This window comes from Acomys minous, assembly GCF_964271855.1.
Source record: "Acomys minous genome assembly, chromosome: 11".
NCBI classification, from domain to species: domain Eukaryota; kingdom Metazoa; phylum Chordata; class Mammalia; order Rodentia; family Muridae; genus Acomys; species Acomys minous.
Genome location: NC_140492.1, coordinates 92535853 through 92549250, shown reverse-complemented (window position 1 = coordinate 92549250; position 13398 = coordinate 92535853). Strand labels below are relative to the sequence as shown.

The 13398-nt window shown below is 41.5% G+C and overlaps 1 protein-coding gene across 3 annotated transcripts in view; it reads left to right on the top strand.

Moving 5' to 3' along the window:
* Window positions 1-12284, top strand: part of ADAMTS6 (ADAM metallopeptidase with thrombospondin type 1 motif 6) — a 234947-nt gene extending 222663 nt beyond the window's left edge. For all 3 annotated transcript variants that reach the window (XM_084802031.1, XM_084802032.1, XM_084802033.1), the window contains one exon: window positions 9170-12284. In XM_084802031.1, the coding sequence (XP_084658157.1) occupies window positions 9170-9279 (110 nt within the window). In that variant the 3' untranslated portion in view covers window positions 9280-12284. The remainder of the gene's footprint in view (window positions 1-9169) is intronic.
* The last annotated feature ends 1114 nt before the right edge of the window (window positions 12285-13398 follow it).

Here is a 13398-nt window from a genome sequence, read left to right as displayed (position 1 = left end):
AGACTCTGTCTTCAAAAAGTTGAGCAAACAAACAAACAAAAAAGTGAGCCAGTAAAAATGGAAAGTGTTTGTTTCTTTTTGGAAATGATAAAGAATGCTTCTATCAAGAGCCAATACATATAATCTAGACATGGTGGCATATGCCTTTAATCCTAGCAATTAGAAGGCAGAGGCAAGCAGATCTCTGTGAGTTAAAGGCCACGCTGCTCTACACGGTGAGTTCCAGGACAGCCAGGATTCTGTAGAGAAACTCTATCTAAAAACACAAAAACAAGATAAAACCAAACAAAATAGAGTTAGTTCTTGGGATTCATATAATGAAAACATAGGTTTGAAATTGTGTGTTTTAAATATCAGATTCTTGATGTAGAGAAGTGAAAAATAACTGTATGAGGGTAATAAAGGAGGATAAAGGTCTTTATACTTTGAAATTAATTTTTCATACATTGAAAAATCCTTCAATTAACAGCAGATGCTATCCAAAATCCTGAATTTTATCTTTCATTTAAGTAAAAGTACTTTATCCATATAGGCATTATTAAAATTTGTTGGTGGTGCTATGTATGAGATGTTAGAAGTCATCCAGAAAATGAAGATAAATATGGCATAGTCAGGAATTTCAGGCTTCCTTCTTATATAAAATATATGTACAGGTTCACCAACAGCATCTGAAATTATGTATTTAAAATTTTTAAAGAGACCTAGCTATATGGCTCTGCTCTTAAAAGAAAAAAAGAAAAAAAATACCCATAAAGTCTGATAATTTTCTAATGAAATACTTACAAACCTCTTCAAAGGATGCCTGTTCCTTTTAGTCAGCTCTATCCAGATTGAAGGGAGCCCTTAAAATTGTGTTCATGATTTTAAAGTTTCTGTAGGATTTTATTTGGAGTAGCACAATGATTTGGTGTGGTGTGTACAGAGGCCTTGCGTCTTTGGCAAAAGTCTGTTTGTTTGACTAAGGCTCCACATAATGCATTTGTTGTAATGTATGTTATATTTTTTAGAATAGAGTAGCTATATCCTACCTTAATTTAAAGTCATAATTTAAATTTGCAAACCTTTAGCTCTAACGCCATCTATTTTTGTTGTTGTCTCTATGATAAAGTATATCATGGAAATGTAACTTTTCATTTCTCAAAAATAATTAAAAATATTTAGTAAACAGAAGCTATTTTCTTGAAAATAGATGTCTTAAATGAAATCATCTGTAGCAAACAACTTTCAGTCATTGTAAGTTATTAGCAGCCCACCTTTGGGTTTAAGTCATTTCTATTTCAGAATTGGAAGATGCAAGGTTAAATGGGGGAGAGGATGTGATGACTCCATTAAACTACTCTGCATGTTTGATCCTTTAATTTCTCACATACATAAAAAATATTTCTGTATTATGTCTGTATAATATCATACAGTCTTTATATAATCATCTGCAACATATTATTGTGGATAAAGAACTGAAGCATGGAGGCACAAAAAAAGATGGTAATTTGTCCAGATTACAAGTCTAGGAAGTAGTAGCTACAGAAGGCAGGATTTGAACCAGATTTGATAGAGCCTCAAAGCATGTCAATTTCCACTATATATATGCTATCTTTTTTTTTAACTGAGAATTTTTCTATATATAAATGCTGGCCTGGTATTCATGACCTTTTTGTCTGTCTTCCAAACTGTGATTATAAGAGTATGCCTCTGCGTCCAGCTAATTTTTTTTTTTAATTTAAAAAGAAAGGTAGAATGTGCTACATGAAACAGTTAATATAAGTTCCAAGGGAGGCTCAAATGAAGATCAATGACTTTAACCTTTTGGATCGAGGCAGCCTGCACAGACTAAGTGGTCTGTGAGCAAGCTATGGTGTATCTGCGGAGGAGCTCAAGGTGAACTCAGGAGAATGAAGGCAGGGTTTGACTCGGGTCGTAAGTTGTCACCGACAGGGAAAAGGGATGGATAGATGCCATAGATGTCAAGAGAGGGCTTTACACAAACAAAATGACTTGCTCGGGGCGGGGGGTGGGGGGGCAGGGGTCAGAGTGTAGAGCTTAGATATGCTTCTGAGGAAAAGTCTGAACGACTGACCAGTTTCTAGTTAAAGATGCAGTAGAAAGGACTGTGCTAACAAGAATTGGGCTTCCCCAACTCCCAGGGAGAGACTGCTGGAAGCAGTTTAATTCTGCCACTATAGAGCAGCTTAGGGGAGCTCTCTGAGGATCTAAAGCATAGCCCTTCCTCTGGGCTTCTGTGGATAAAGTGGTCTATAGTTCAAACCTTGAGAACTGTTTTAACTACTGAGGCTTAGGTAATGGTCACTCACCTAGTAAACATTTTATTATGAAAATAATGTTTCAAATACACAACAAAGTTGAAGGAATGCTTCAGTGAATACGCACTATTTATTGCCATTTATTGCGCTAACATTGTAGTAAACTTGCTTTGCTTTAGACATGATCCATACTTCAAGGCAATAGGGGCTTGGGGCTTTTTGTTTGTTTTGTTTCTTTTTGTTTACAATTTTACATATATACACCTTGCACACTGACTACTCTCACTTCCACCTCCCTACAACCGTTCTTACTCGTCTCCCCCCACAAATCTCTCTCACATTCATGTCTATTTGTTTTGTTTTGTGGCCCACTGAGATTAATCAGAGCCATATGTGTGAGCGTGGGTTTGGAACTATCCACTGGAGCCCGGTCAGCTCAGCAGACGGTACATAACTATAGACAGTGATTCTTTTTAAGAACATTCTCTGCTTATCCTGCCATTAATCCACTTACTCTGCCAGACACTGAGACTAGGGGTCCCCCAAAGTGACATCCACAAAGACGGCATAACTTAGTAGGGATGGTGGTGTGCCGCATTTAGCAGGAATACAAAGAGGCTCCCTGAGAACCCAGGGAGGGTAGTGAACTGAAGCATCACGGGCACAGCAAATGGGATCTGGGCACTGGTTTACCAACAGATTACCAAGGAGACACTGGGATGTGGATATTCCTGGCCGAGCCAAGTATGTGCAGCCATAATGGAATTTGAGTAACATAATCAATAAACAAACACACAGAGATTTTTTTTTTAAATGGAGGGAAGTTTAAGCCAATCAAAGACAGTCAGAGAAAGAACCAGAAGTAGGGCATCAAGAAATTAAAATAATGAAAGGAAATGGGAGACGGAAAAGGGCAGTGCAGTTTACTGTGTCCAACATCTGCTTTTGTTCTTTTCTTTCTGAAAGCCGTCAGTGAAATGTTGAAGCTCCATAGGCAGGATCCTGACAGGCTTGACAGGCTGCCACTGTGAGGGCAACACCACAGTGCTGCCAAGAGTGAGCTATAGACAGCCTGGGTATCACTGCATTTCAAATACTAAGTTTCTCAAGTGCACATGGCAGCTGGGTCTAGCCCATTCAAGCTCACCTGAAATTCTACCTCCAAATGCTATTTTATTCATTGTTCATGCAGTTTCAAGTTTCCTTATACGGTATGTGGGGAATATTTTCAGCTTCTCAGAACCACAGGACACTCTGTCATCTAGTATTTGTTGTGGGCAGGTAGTGACTCATGGTGTGCCATGAGCTAGTAATTAACCCAGGAAGGCTGTGAGCAGTAAATGTTGGTCTACCAGCTTGAGATGTCACATGGTGGCTGTTCTGGGTCTCAGTTTCTCTCAGACACACTTCTCTAAGGAAGTCTAGGCAGCTCCAAAAATCACATAACAAACATCTATGAAACAAATAGCTACAGAATTTAATCCTTAATATGGAATCTGAGGTATGAAAAAAAGTGAGAAGAACAAGAAAGGTCATTTGAAGACTTTGGTTCAAAGGAAATGGGCAAGACCTGGATTTTTTTTTTCTTACCTTCGTCACTTCAAGGAGCTCCTAATCCATTCAGCACTCCTGTCTGTTGAGTTTTGAGGGACCCTGAATATGAGTTGAGATTATGCCATCTTGGGGTTGGATGTGGGTGGTGTACAAGGGTCAGCCTGAGGGAAGGGAGAAAAGGAAGAGAGGGAGGGAGACAGAAAGCACTCATCCGTGACAGCTGCTATCACCCTGCCTCGGGGGCTTGTTAGCTCATCCCTTACTACTTAAATGCATCAAGTGGCAAAGCTGTAGCGTGGTTTTATCTGAGCAGGCCCCTGGCACCGGCTCCTGCACTGCATGTCCATGCACCTCTTGCTCTCCATTTCTTGCTGGGCTCTCAGTTCCCATGGACAAGTTGTCAGGAGCTGATGCTATTTTTTTTTTTAATCCAAAAGATAAATCTTAGATGCTCAACTTATAGCTCCACTTACTATACTCTTCCCAATCTCACAAAGAGGTTACAGGTCCAGAAGAGATGTGTTCTCTCTTTATTCATCCTGCCTGCACTGTATGCATGCTGAATGTTCCAACTTGTTCATGGAAATCTCTTATTCCCACTGTAAGCACTTCATGAGTTATTCCCAGTGTAAGCACTGCACGAGTCGGTGTAAGCACTGCACGAGATATTCTCACTGTAAACACTGCATGACAATTTTCTTCAGGGCTGGGGTAGGGTATAATAAGAGGAGAGACAGAAATGTTTCCTAATATCCACACAGTGGATGTTCTGGCTCGTATCCTACTGTTTAAAAGGCAGCAAAAGAGCAGCCCAGTGCTAGCACATCTGCCTGTAATGCAGAAAATACAATAGTAAAGACCAAATCTTTAAACAGACCAAATACAGAAAACATTATGCCCTCCCCTAAACCTCAAGAACCTATTTTAATACTTTTTCTAGAACATCGAAGAGCATTCAGAAATTAAAGCACATTTCTGTTGTAATTTTTTTTACTTCAATGGGAAAATGTAATTTATTTATTCATTTTTTATGTTTCACAAAAATCTGCCTTGTTGTGATATAGTCAGGCCATATGGTAGAACCGTTTTTTTCCCCAAAACAGGGTTTCTCCATGTAGCCTTGGCTATCTTGGACTTGCTTTGCAGATCAGACTGGCCCCAAATTCACAGATATCCACTTGGCTCTGTCTCCCAAGTGCTGGGATTACAGGCTTGTGCCACCATGCCCAGCTTGAACTAATTTTAAAAAACAGGAACTGCCAAACTCACTTCCATAGCAGCTGGATTAGTTTATATTCCCAGCTATGCCACTCCTGGGTGTTTAACCAAAGTACTCCAAGTCAACATATCATATCAAGACTTGGACATCCGTGTTTATTACAGCAACTAACAATAGCTAAGTTATGGAACCAACCTAAGTCTCCAACAGCAGAGGGATAGGTCGCGCGTGCGCACACGTGTTTGTGTGTGTGTGTGTGTGTGTGTGTGTGTGTGTGTGTGTGTGTGTGTATGAACAAATCTATGTCATGAGTAGGGAAATGGGTGAAACTGGATATAATCACATTAAGTGAATTAAACCAGTCTTAGAAAGACAGATATCATATATTTTCTATCACTTGTGGTTTACAAATTTTAAATAGATACAAAATAATTTCTATTAATGACATGAAAATGGAAGCCAACCCCTCTTGAAAAGCAAAGGGGACTAACAGAAGAGGGAAGTAAAAGGGAAAAAGATAGACAGGGCATATGTTTAATGTGCAGTACACACTTGTATGGAAGTATTTTTATGTAGCACAAACCCTATTTAATGAATGCCCAATGAAAATTGTTTTAAACTATAAGTTAGTGATATGACACATTAACTCAAGATTAGAAGACAGGAAACCATTTCATAATTTTAACATGCTTTGAGAATGAGGAGAGGGTAAGTTTTATAATTAAAAACTCTCAAATATTTCAGCAGTGTGTCACGTCAAAGCAGTCCTGTCTTGCCAAGCTGGAAATCACCTTATCTTTAATCCCGGTTTAAATATTTTCAAGATTCTACTCCACTTTCTATAATAATGAGGCTTTAAAACTTTTACATCTGTCACCAACTGTTTACTCATATAAGTATGATGAGGAAAAAGTTAGGAAGGATAATTCAGTCAACCCTGAATGCCTATGACCTAGAAGCATCTTTCTTTTCTCCCAAACACTTCTCCCCTTCTTTAAGAAGGCTGATCAAACTCTCAAAAGTTACAAGACCTGGCTATGACACCCCACAGGCTGCCTTACCGCTCTGTCAGCTAGAACAGAGACCTACAAAGTAGACACATTTTCATTAAAATGCCAAGAATGCTGCCAAAACAAGAGTGGCTTTGCAGTGGGGCAAAGCTGAGGTTTGACCCCAGTCTTTATAGTGCCTAGCTCTGTGACCCAGCATGGGTTCTAAAACCTTTTTGAACTCAAGCTTTGCTGTCTATGTAAAGCTGACATTCTACATACTAAAAGGATTAGATATAAAAGTATAAAACTGCCTAAGGTTATGCCTGACATAAAGGAAGTGCTTGATAAATTACACTGTTTAGTCTGTTACGACATTAAGCTCTTGTGGAGTTAAAAGACTACATAAATAAAAGGCTAGTTGTGGCTGGGCTTTGGTGAATATACTTTCATCAATCCAAATGTGTAATGAACTGATTTTTCTAGTCACAACAGTTCCTAGAAGGCAAAACCAAAGAGTAGGAACTGGATCTTCCACATGGTCCTGCTTAGGAGCTCCACACTGCAGCAATGCCCTGTGTAAGCTACGTGTGTCGGCAAGGTCTGCTGTCTGAGCCTTGGCCATCCTCGGAGCTTGCCTGGGGCTTTCCTGGCTGCCGGCGGCTGCCGGCCCCATGGTCTGCCTACGCTGTTTAATAGCTTTCTGTTAATTTGCTGTCTGCCCTTCCTGGCAGCCTGTGCTCACCTGACAGGTTTCAGAGAAATGATGTATGAGGCTGCTGCCAGTGCCAGGTGCTGTTCGGAGAGGTACCAAGCTATGGCTTCCTGAGCTGGATGCCATAGCATGTGCTTCCTGTCGTATGCATGCTTTGCCAAATGAGCAGGGTTTCTGCTGGTCTTCTGAGCGTTAGAGCTGCTGGGTAGTTTAACAAGGGACAAGCGAATGTTAGAAGAGCAGAGGCAGAGCTCGCCCCAGACTCACTGACCTCACGCCTCTGGTCCTTCTGTGCTCCCTCACAGCCAGCTCCTACTTCTCTAAGTTGGTCATGCTTCTAGGGCCTGATAATCTTCTGCTTCCAACAAAGTTAGTTGAGAAGTAACTTAGCAAAGGTATTAAGAAGTCTGGAGAGGGACACCCTGGGCTAGTACCCCCACCCCACCTCTGCACTGACTAGGTATTGTGCCGGGCCTCCACTTGCAGAACAAAGTTCAGAGTCCAGCACCCACCTATGGAAAAACCCTCCACTGTTTATATTTGGTGGGTAGAGAGGAATTTACATATACCCCACTTCCCTGGTTTATTCATTATACTTTTGTTTGTTTTGTTGGTGGGTTTGCTTTTTAAGACAGGGTCTCTCTGTGTAGCCTTGGATGTCCTAGACTTGCTTTGTGGGCCAGGCTGACCTCGAACTCACGGAGACCCACCTGCCTCTGCCTCCCAAGTGCTGGCATTCCAGTTGTGGGTCGCCGCGCCTGGCTCATTATACATTTTAAAAATCAGTTCATGAAGTCTAAATCAAAGGGTTTAAAAGTTTGTATTTACTCATATTTTGTTCAACTCACAGTTTTCCTGATCCAGCCTATCTTCCAAAAATGGAGTCATGATTCTTCTGATAAAGTAGTGACCCAGAGAATATTGCTTTCCAAACTGATTTGTGTCTTTGGGGCAATATTTTCTCAGTAGTAATTGAAATACTATATCTTCATTGATAAATTTAACATGCATCTTGTTTCCTTCTCAAAATTAGGCAAAGAGGACACAGTAGCAATTCTGTCTCCTACATTTCCTCTCCACTCTATGGAAGAGGGTATATAGAAGGCTCTATCATCTGATTTCCTTTTTTAGTGCAAGTTTAAAGGCATGTTTATGCTCCTCCTCTCCATCTTCCCATACAAGCAAATGTACTGAGATTCATAATATAAACTTTCCTGATCTAAATTCTAAATATCTTTCTCTTTTGTATTGACTCTTGAGTAGGGGACTTAAAAGTGGCAGAGTTCATAGTTTTAGAAAATTAGAGGGTTCCTGTTTCAAATGCTAAGACTTTGCTGAAAGAGCCTTTACAGTGAGAACATAAAGAAGAGCTAGGAACGTCCCCCTGGTTTTGTACTCAGCTTTCCATGCTTGTTGCATGCTTTGGAATGTTAACAGATTTCTGAAGCCAGGACAAAACAAACAAATAACACACGTTATGGTACACAGGCCTACATGAGCCTGAATGGCCTTCCATGGCTGTCCCATGGTACTTCAGTAGAATCAGGTGGAAAGCCATGAAATTTTAATTACTATGTCCACAAATATTTTAAAGTCCCCCAAATAAAATGACCATAATAGAGAGGAGTCACCTTGTGCATTAGTGCCTTGTACTGATGGAAGAGGAACGTGTGGCTCCTGTGATCACAGGCTGGTGTACTCAGTCCGACCATTGCCAGCGGCCCCTGTGGGCGAGGGAGAAGTCACCCACTCACCTTCTGGCTGTGAGAGCTGCAGACTGCAACTGTGGCAGTTCTAGCACTGATAGGAAGATGCATACGGGAGCAAAGAAGGCTGTGTCGTCTCACTTCCAAATTAAGAGACGACATTTCTACATGTTTCCCTGGCCCACAGACTGCTGCCCGTTGAGGCCAGTCCCTCACAGATTTCCTCTTTGTGTAGTCAAGTTGCTGACTTGCTAGGCCACTGTCAGCAATCCTGTTCATGCAGAGTTCTGGAGAGACACGTGGACCTTTGTATCAGACAGTGCAACTCATGTTTGATTGTGGATAACCTTACATGATGAATAAAAATAACCCTTGAGAAAGAAGCAATAAAATCACTGTAAGAAAAATGACTCATGTTTCCAAGATGTCTAAAGTGATCATTCATCCCAGCAAACGGTAATTCTTTCAAGACGTAGTGGGCATGCACCACACTTAACAAAAGTCTGGAAGAAAAGCCTCGCATTTTTAAAATTATGTTAAAATATACCAAAAGAATGTTTCTGGTAGGTTGTTCCAGACAGTGTGCTTAAAAACAAAATAAAAATAAAAAATCACAGGCACATACAAATGAAGGTGGATTGGCCGGAGGGGTCCTTGCTAACTGGGCAAGCTTATCAGCATGTTTATGTGACTCTAATTGTTTTCCACTTTCTGCCTCCATTTGTTAGAGTGCAAAGATGTGAACAAAGTGGCTTATTGCCCACTGGTGCTGAAGTTCAAGTTCTGTAGCCGAGCATACTTCAGACAGATGTGCTGTAAGACCTGCCAAGGACACTGACCCTCGGAAAGCCAGAGAGTCCTGACATTTCATCGTGGAAGTGCATCCATCGAAGAGAGCCACCCAGAGGAAGCGGCCTGACGCCCTTACAAAAGCATTACCCTGTGGAAAGTGTAACCACTGGTCAGCCCCAGCTGACAGGATTGCAATATTATTTTAACTTCTGTGAAGTGGGATGTATTGATCCAAAGTGCTGGACACGGTATTGGGAGGGAATGCCAGATCTGAGAGATGCAAACAACACAGGGGGACTCGCTTGCTGTGGAACGTTTGTGTTCTTTCGAGTAAATTAATAGCCTGTTTACCTCCTTGGACCATTAAGAAAAATTTTATTATGGACTTAGCAATGACACTGAATCCATTTGTATTTAAGACTGTTTTAAATGTAGTTAATTATGACTTGGTCAACTATGGTAGTAGAAGAGACTCAGAATTCTTAAATCATAGCTTAAAAATATTTACTATACTTTATCTCAACACAATAGCACCACAATTTAAATTATAAAATGGGCTTTGAACTGTAATTTAAGAAACAATTATAAACCAGAAGTAATGAAAGTTTGTATTATTTTTCTTTATCCCACTTAATTTCCTTAGGAATGACCCCTGTTCTGAGCACTGCTGTGAGCCATGTATAAAACTCTATTGAACTCGACGGTGAGGGACTTGGTTTGAAGCCGTGCAGCAATTGCTGCAGCTGTGCAAGTCTATAAACTCAGTGCTGAGCGACTGTGGCCAACTTGCCATTGTGCGAGCGAAGCTGAGATTTCCATTAAAACTTTAAGAGGAAAACATTTTCAATTTCATGTAGAAGCCAGACCTAGGGGATGGCAGAGACAGAAGTCCCAGGCCCTCTGCAGCTGTCACACGGGATGCCTTACTTCTTCTTTGAGTCACCCTGACTCCTTAGTGTTTACATCCCCACCAGCTTCTGCCCTGCTGGGCTGTTGCACGCTTGGTAGGCTTATGGAGATGATGCCATGCAAGAGATAGGCCGGCTTAGTAACAGCCAGGCGGGCCTTTTGTAATTTGCTGACAACACGATGGGTTCCAGATGTCCCTTCTTTGATATGTAGAAGGGCATTTATTTATATGAGAGCAAGTGTGTGTGTGTGTGTGTGTGTGTGTGTGTGTGTGTGTGTGCACGCGCGCGTGCAGGCACTCCCGAGTGTGGAGACAGGTGAGTTTGCTTGAATACAACTGTGCTATTTCTGTGGGGTTTAAAGTAGGGAAGGATAACAACCAAAGAAGAAAAAGCTCATGAGGAGAGGTCACACAGTACAAGTTTAATAGTCCGCTTGACCAAGTACTTTTTGTGGATATTCTGAATGGCAGTTGTGAGACTCGATTTCCTGGGCAAGCGGAGCTCTGCAGTCCTGTCTTCCTGAGTGGAGATGACTAGCTTAGGTCTTCCCATCTTCAGGCTTCGCAACTTGGCCATCGAAAGACCCAACAACCCGCTGACTTGTTTATATTACTACTTTGTACTTGAACACTTGTAGCTTGGGGTGGGTTTCCGGTGAATGTGCTTTGGGTCGAGCACACCTCCTTAGTCCTTCACTATGTGTCCCATGCACACACCATCATCTAAAACACAAACTAAACGGCTACTCTGTAACAAATAGAATATTTTCATTTAAGAGCACGTCTCACTTATATCTACCGCTGTGCTCTGAGTCGATACTTCAGTGTGTCACGTGTGTGGTGACCTTAGAAGACACGCTGTTACCAAAGGCCACCTCAGCTTCTGGCTCACCGCGTACAGCTGGCCTGGGTGTTACTCCACACTCTGGAATGGCCAGCCACATCTCATGCCTTGCTTCTCTCTCAATACCATCCCAGAGTTTTCCAGAGGAGGCTCTCAATGATACAAAACATACAGCCAAGACCTCCGTCTAACTAAGAAGTCCAGCCCAAGTGCCATTATTACAGCCATTAAAAGAAAGCAGCCCACAGAAGCCTGGCCCAGACTTGAATTCCCTTGGTCCTTTTCAGAGGACAGTTAACTTGGTGCTAATGTGCCCTGGTGAAATAAAGGATGGGTGATTGCTGCGGCAGTTTAGACACAGGCTTGCTATCCAGATCTGATTTGTACCAACATAAATAGTAACTCACGCTTTTATTCCAAGAAGATTTCTTACAGTACTTGTAAAGAGCTGTATTTACCTCACTGGGAGCTAACGTCACAAGGGCTGACCCAGGTACTGTGCAGGACCTGCCTCTGCCACTGCTAGGGGCAGAGATCAGCCTGTGCTCTCTCCAGGAAGGGCACGGGGCACTGAGAGCAGGCCATGGCCAGGGGCAGTGCAGCCTTCCATGGGAGAACAAAGCATGGGTAGAACAGCATGCAACATTTTCAATCAGACCCTGAATTAGACCCTGAGAAGGTTAAATAAAACAAAAGGCATCTCCCATAATGCATTGCAACACCACTGCTACTGCAGCCATCTCTGTCCTGCATGCTAACAGTGGGATCATCAGCAGAGGCTGGGCTGCCCTGGCAGGCACTCCAGATGTTGTGAGCTATATTGACTACTTAGGGTACCAGGGTACCCATGGCTGGGAGCAGTGTCTGCACTGGTATAAAGGCCTACCAAAAAAAAAAAAAAAGGAACGTTAAATGTACCCAAATGGTTGAACCCCTGAAGACAGGTATGGATTCCCAATAGTCCACATCATTAGGAATTTATGTATTTGAGTGAATGTCTTATAGATACCCTTAATGATACAGATCAAAATTACATTTGTATTATTGTGATTAGTTGTTGCTTATTATGTTATACTCAGTATTAATGTGGTACACTGTTACTATTTTTGCTTTTGTAAATTATATTCTAATTTATTGCCATGTTTCCTAACACCTCTCCTTTATTCATTCCCCTGCTTGTAATGAAAATGAGAGTCATTGTAACACTTGATGGAGTGAAATTTCATACCAGGCACAGATTTTTTTTAAAAAACATAGATAATTCAGTAAATAATAAAACTTCAGCTTGTAAAAATGATGCAGATGAAATTGTCTGTTTCCTGAAAAGCTTGAGCTAATCCCTTGTGGTATCATCCCTAGTCTAAATGGCTCAGGCAGTGCCACTGTGGAGGGGTTTGCCGTAATCTTATCATGTCTTCAGGGACTGTGTCTGTCTGAGTGCATTAGCTCTCATAAGTGCAAAAGCTACCCCTGCAGAATAGCTAGCCACATGCCAGAAGGGAGTCCACAGCCACTGCCACACACCGGCATTCACCAGTGGACAATTTCACCCTCTTCTTTCCCTCCCTATAAGTTATTCATTTTATTAAAGATACTTCACTGTGCAACAAGTACTGAACAACAAACTCATAGCTGAAGGAGTTTTCTACGATGGCTCCACTGGTGTGCAGATACATGGTGGGCATGCTTTTTCCGTCTTCAGACATTTCCTCCTAGGCTGAAGATGATACAGAAACCCATGACCCTATTTAATGCTTTCATAATAACTTCATCTGTTAACTCAGAAGACATGAGTGTCCGAACATGGTGCTATTTGACTATACCACCCCATGCTCCATACATACATGTGCACACTAAAATAAATCTAATTTGGCCAAGCGTGGTGGTAAATATTTATTATCACAATGCTTGGTAGATTGAGTCTGCTATGTATAAAGACCCTGTCTCAGAATAACCAATCAATCAGTCAATCGATTGATCGATCATCATTAAGATTAAGCCAAATGAGATGATTGGGAGTGTTTTCCCTAGACTAACCTAGGCCCCAAATTTGATATGAACACTCAATTGATGAAGAGATTATGGAAACCAGCCATTTAACCACAAGCTCCATTTGCAAAGCATAAGTCTGCTAGGGCTGGGAGAAGGGAAGGGACGAGATTCTCATTGGCTTAAACTCTGCGACTGTAATAGACATATTTTTGTACTTCAAGCATCAGTGAGATGTTTCTTTCTTTCTGCCGCATCTGTACCATGTTATCCTGCTATGGTACTGGCTCTCAAAAGGCTCTCCCACTTCCTAGGAGGCACTAGTCCAACCCGTAAGCCATTATCAGCCGAAAAGCAGGGTATTTGCACAAACAAATTAAAAACAAACTTACATATTGATTTGGATAACAAAGTGAATTTGA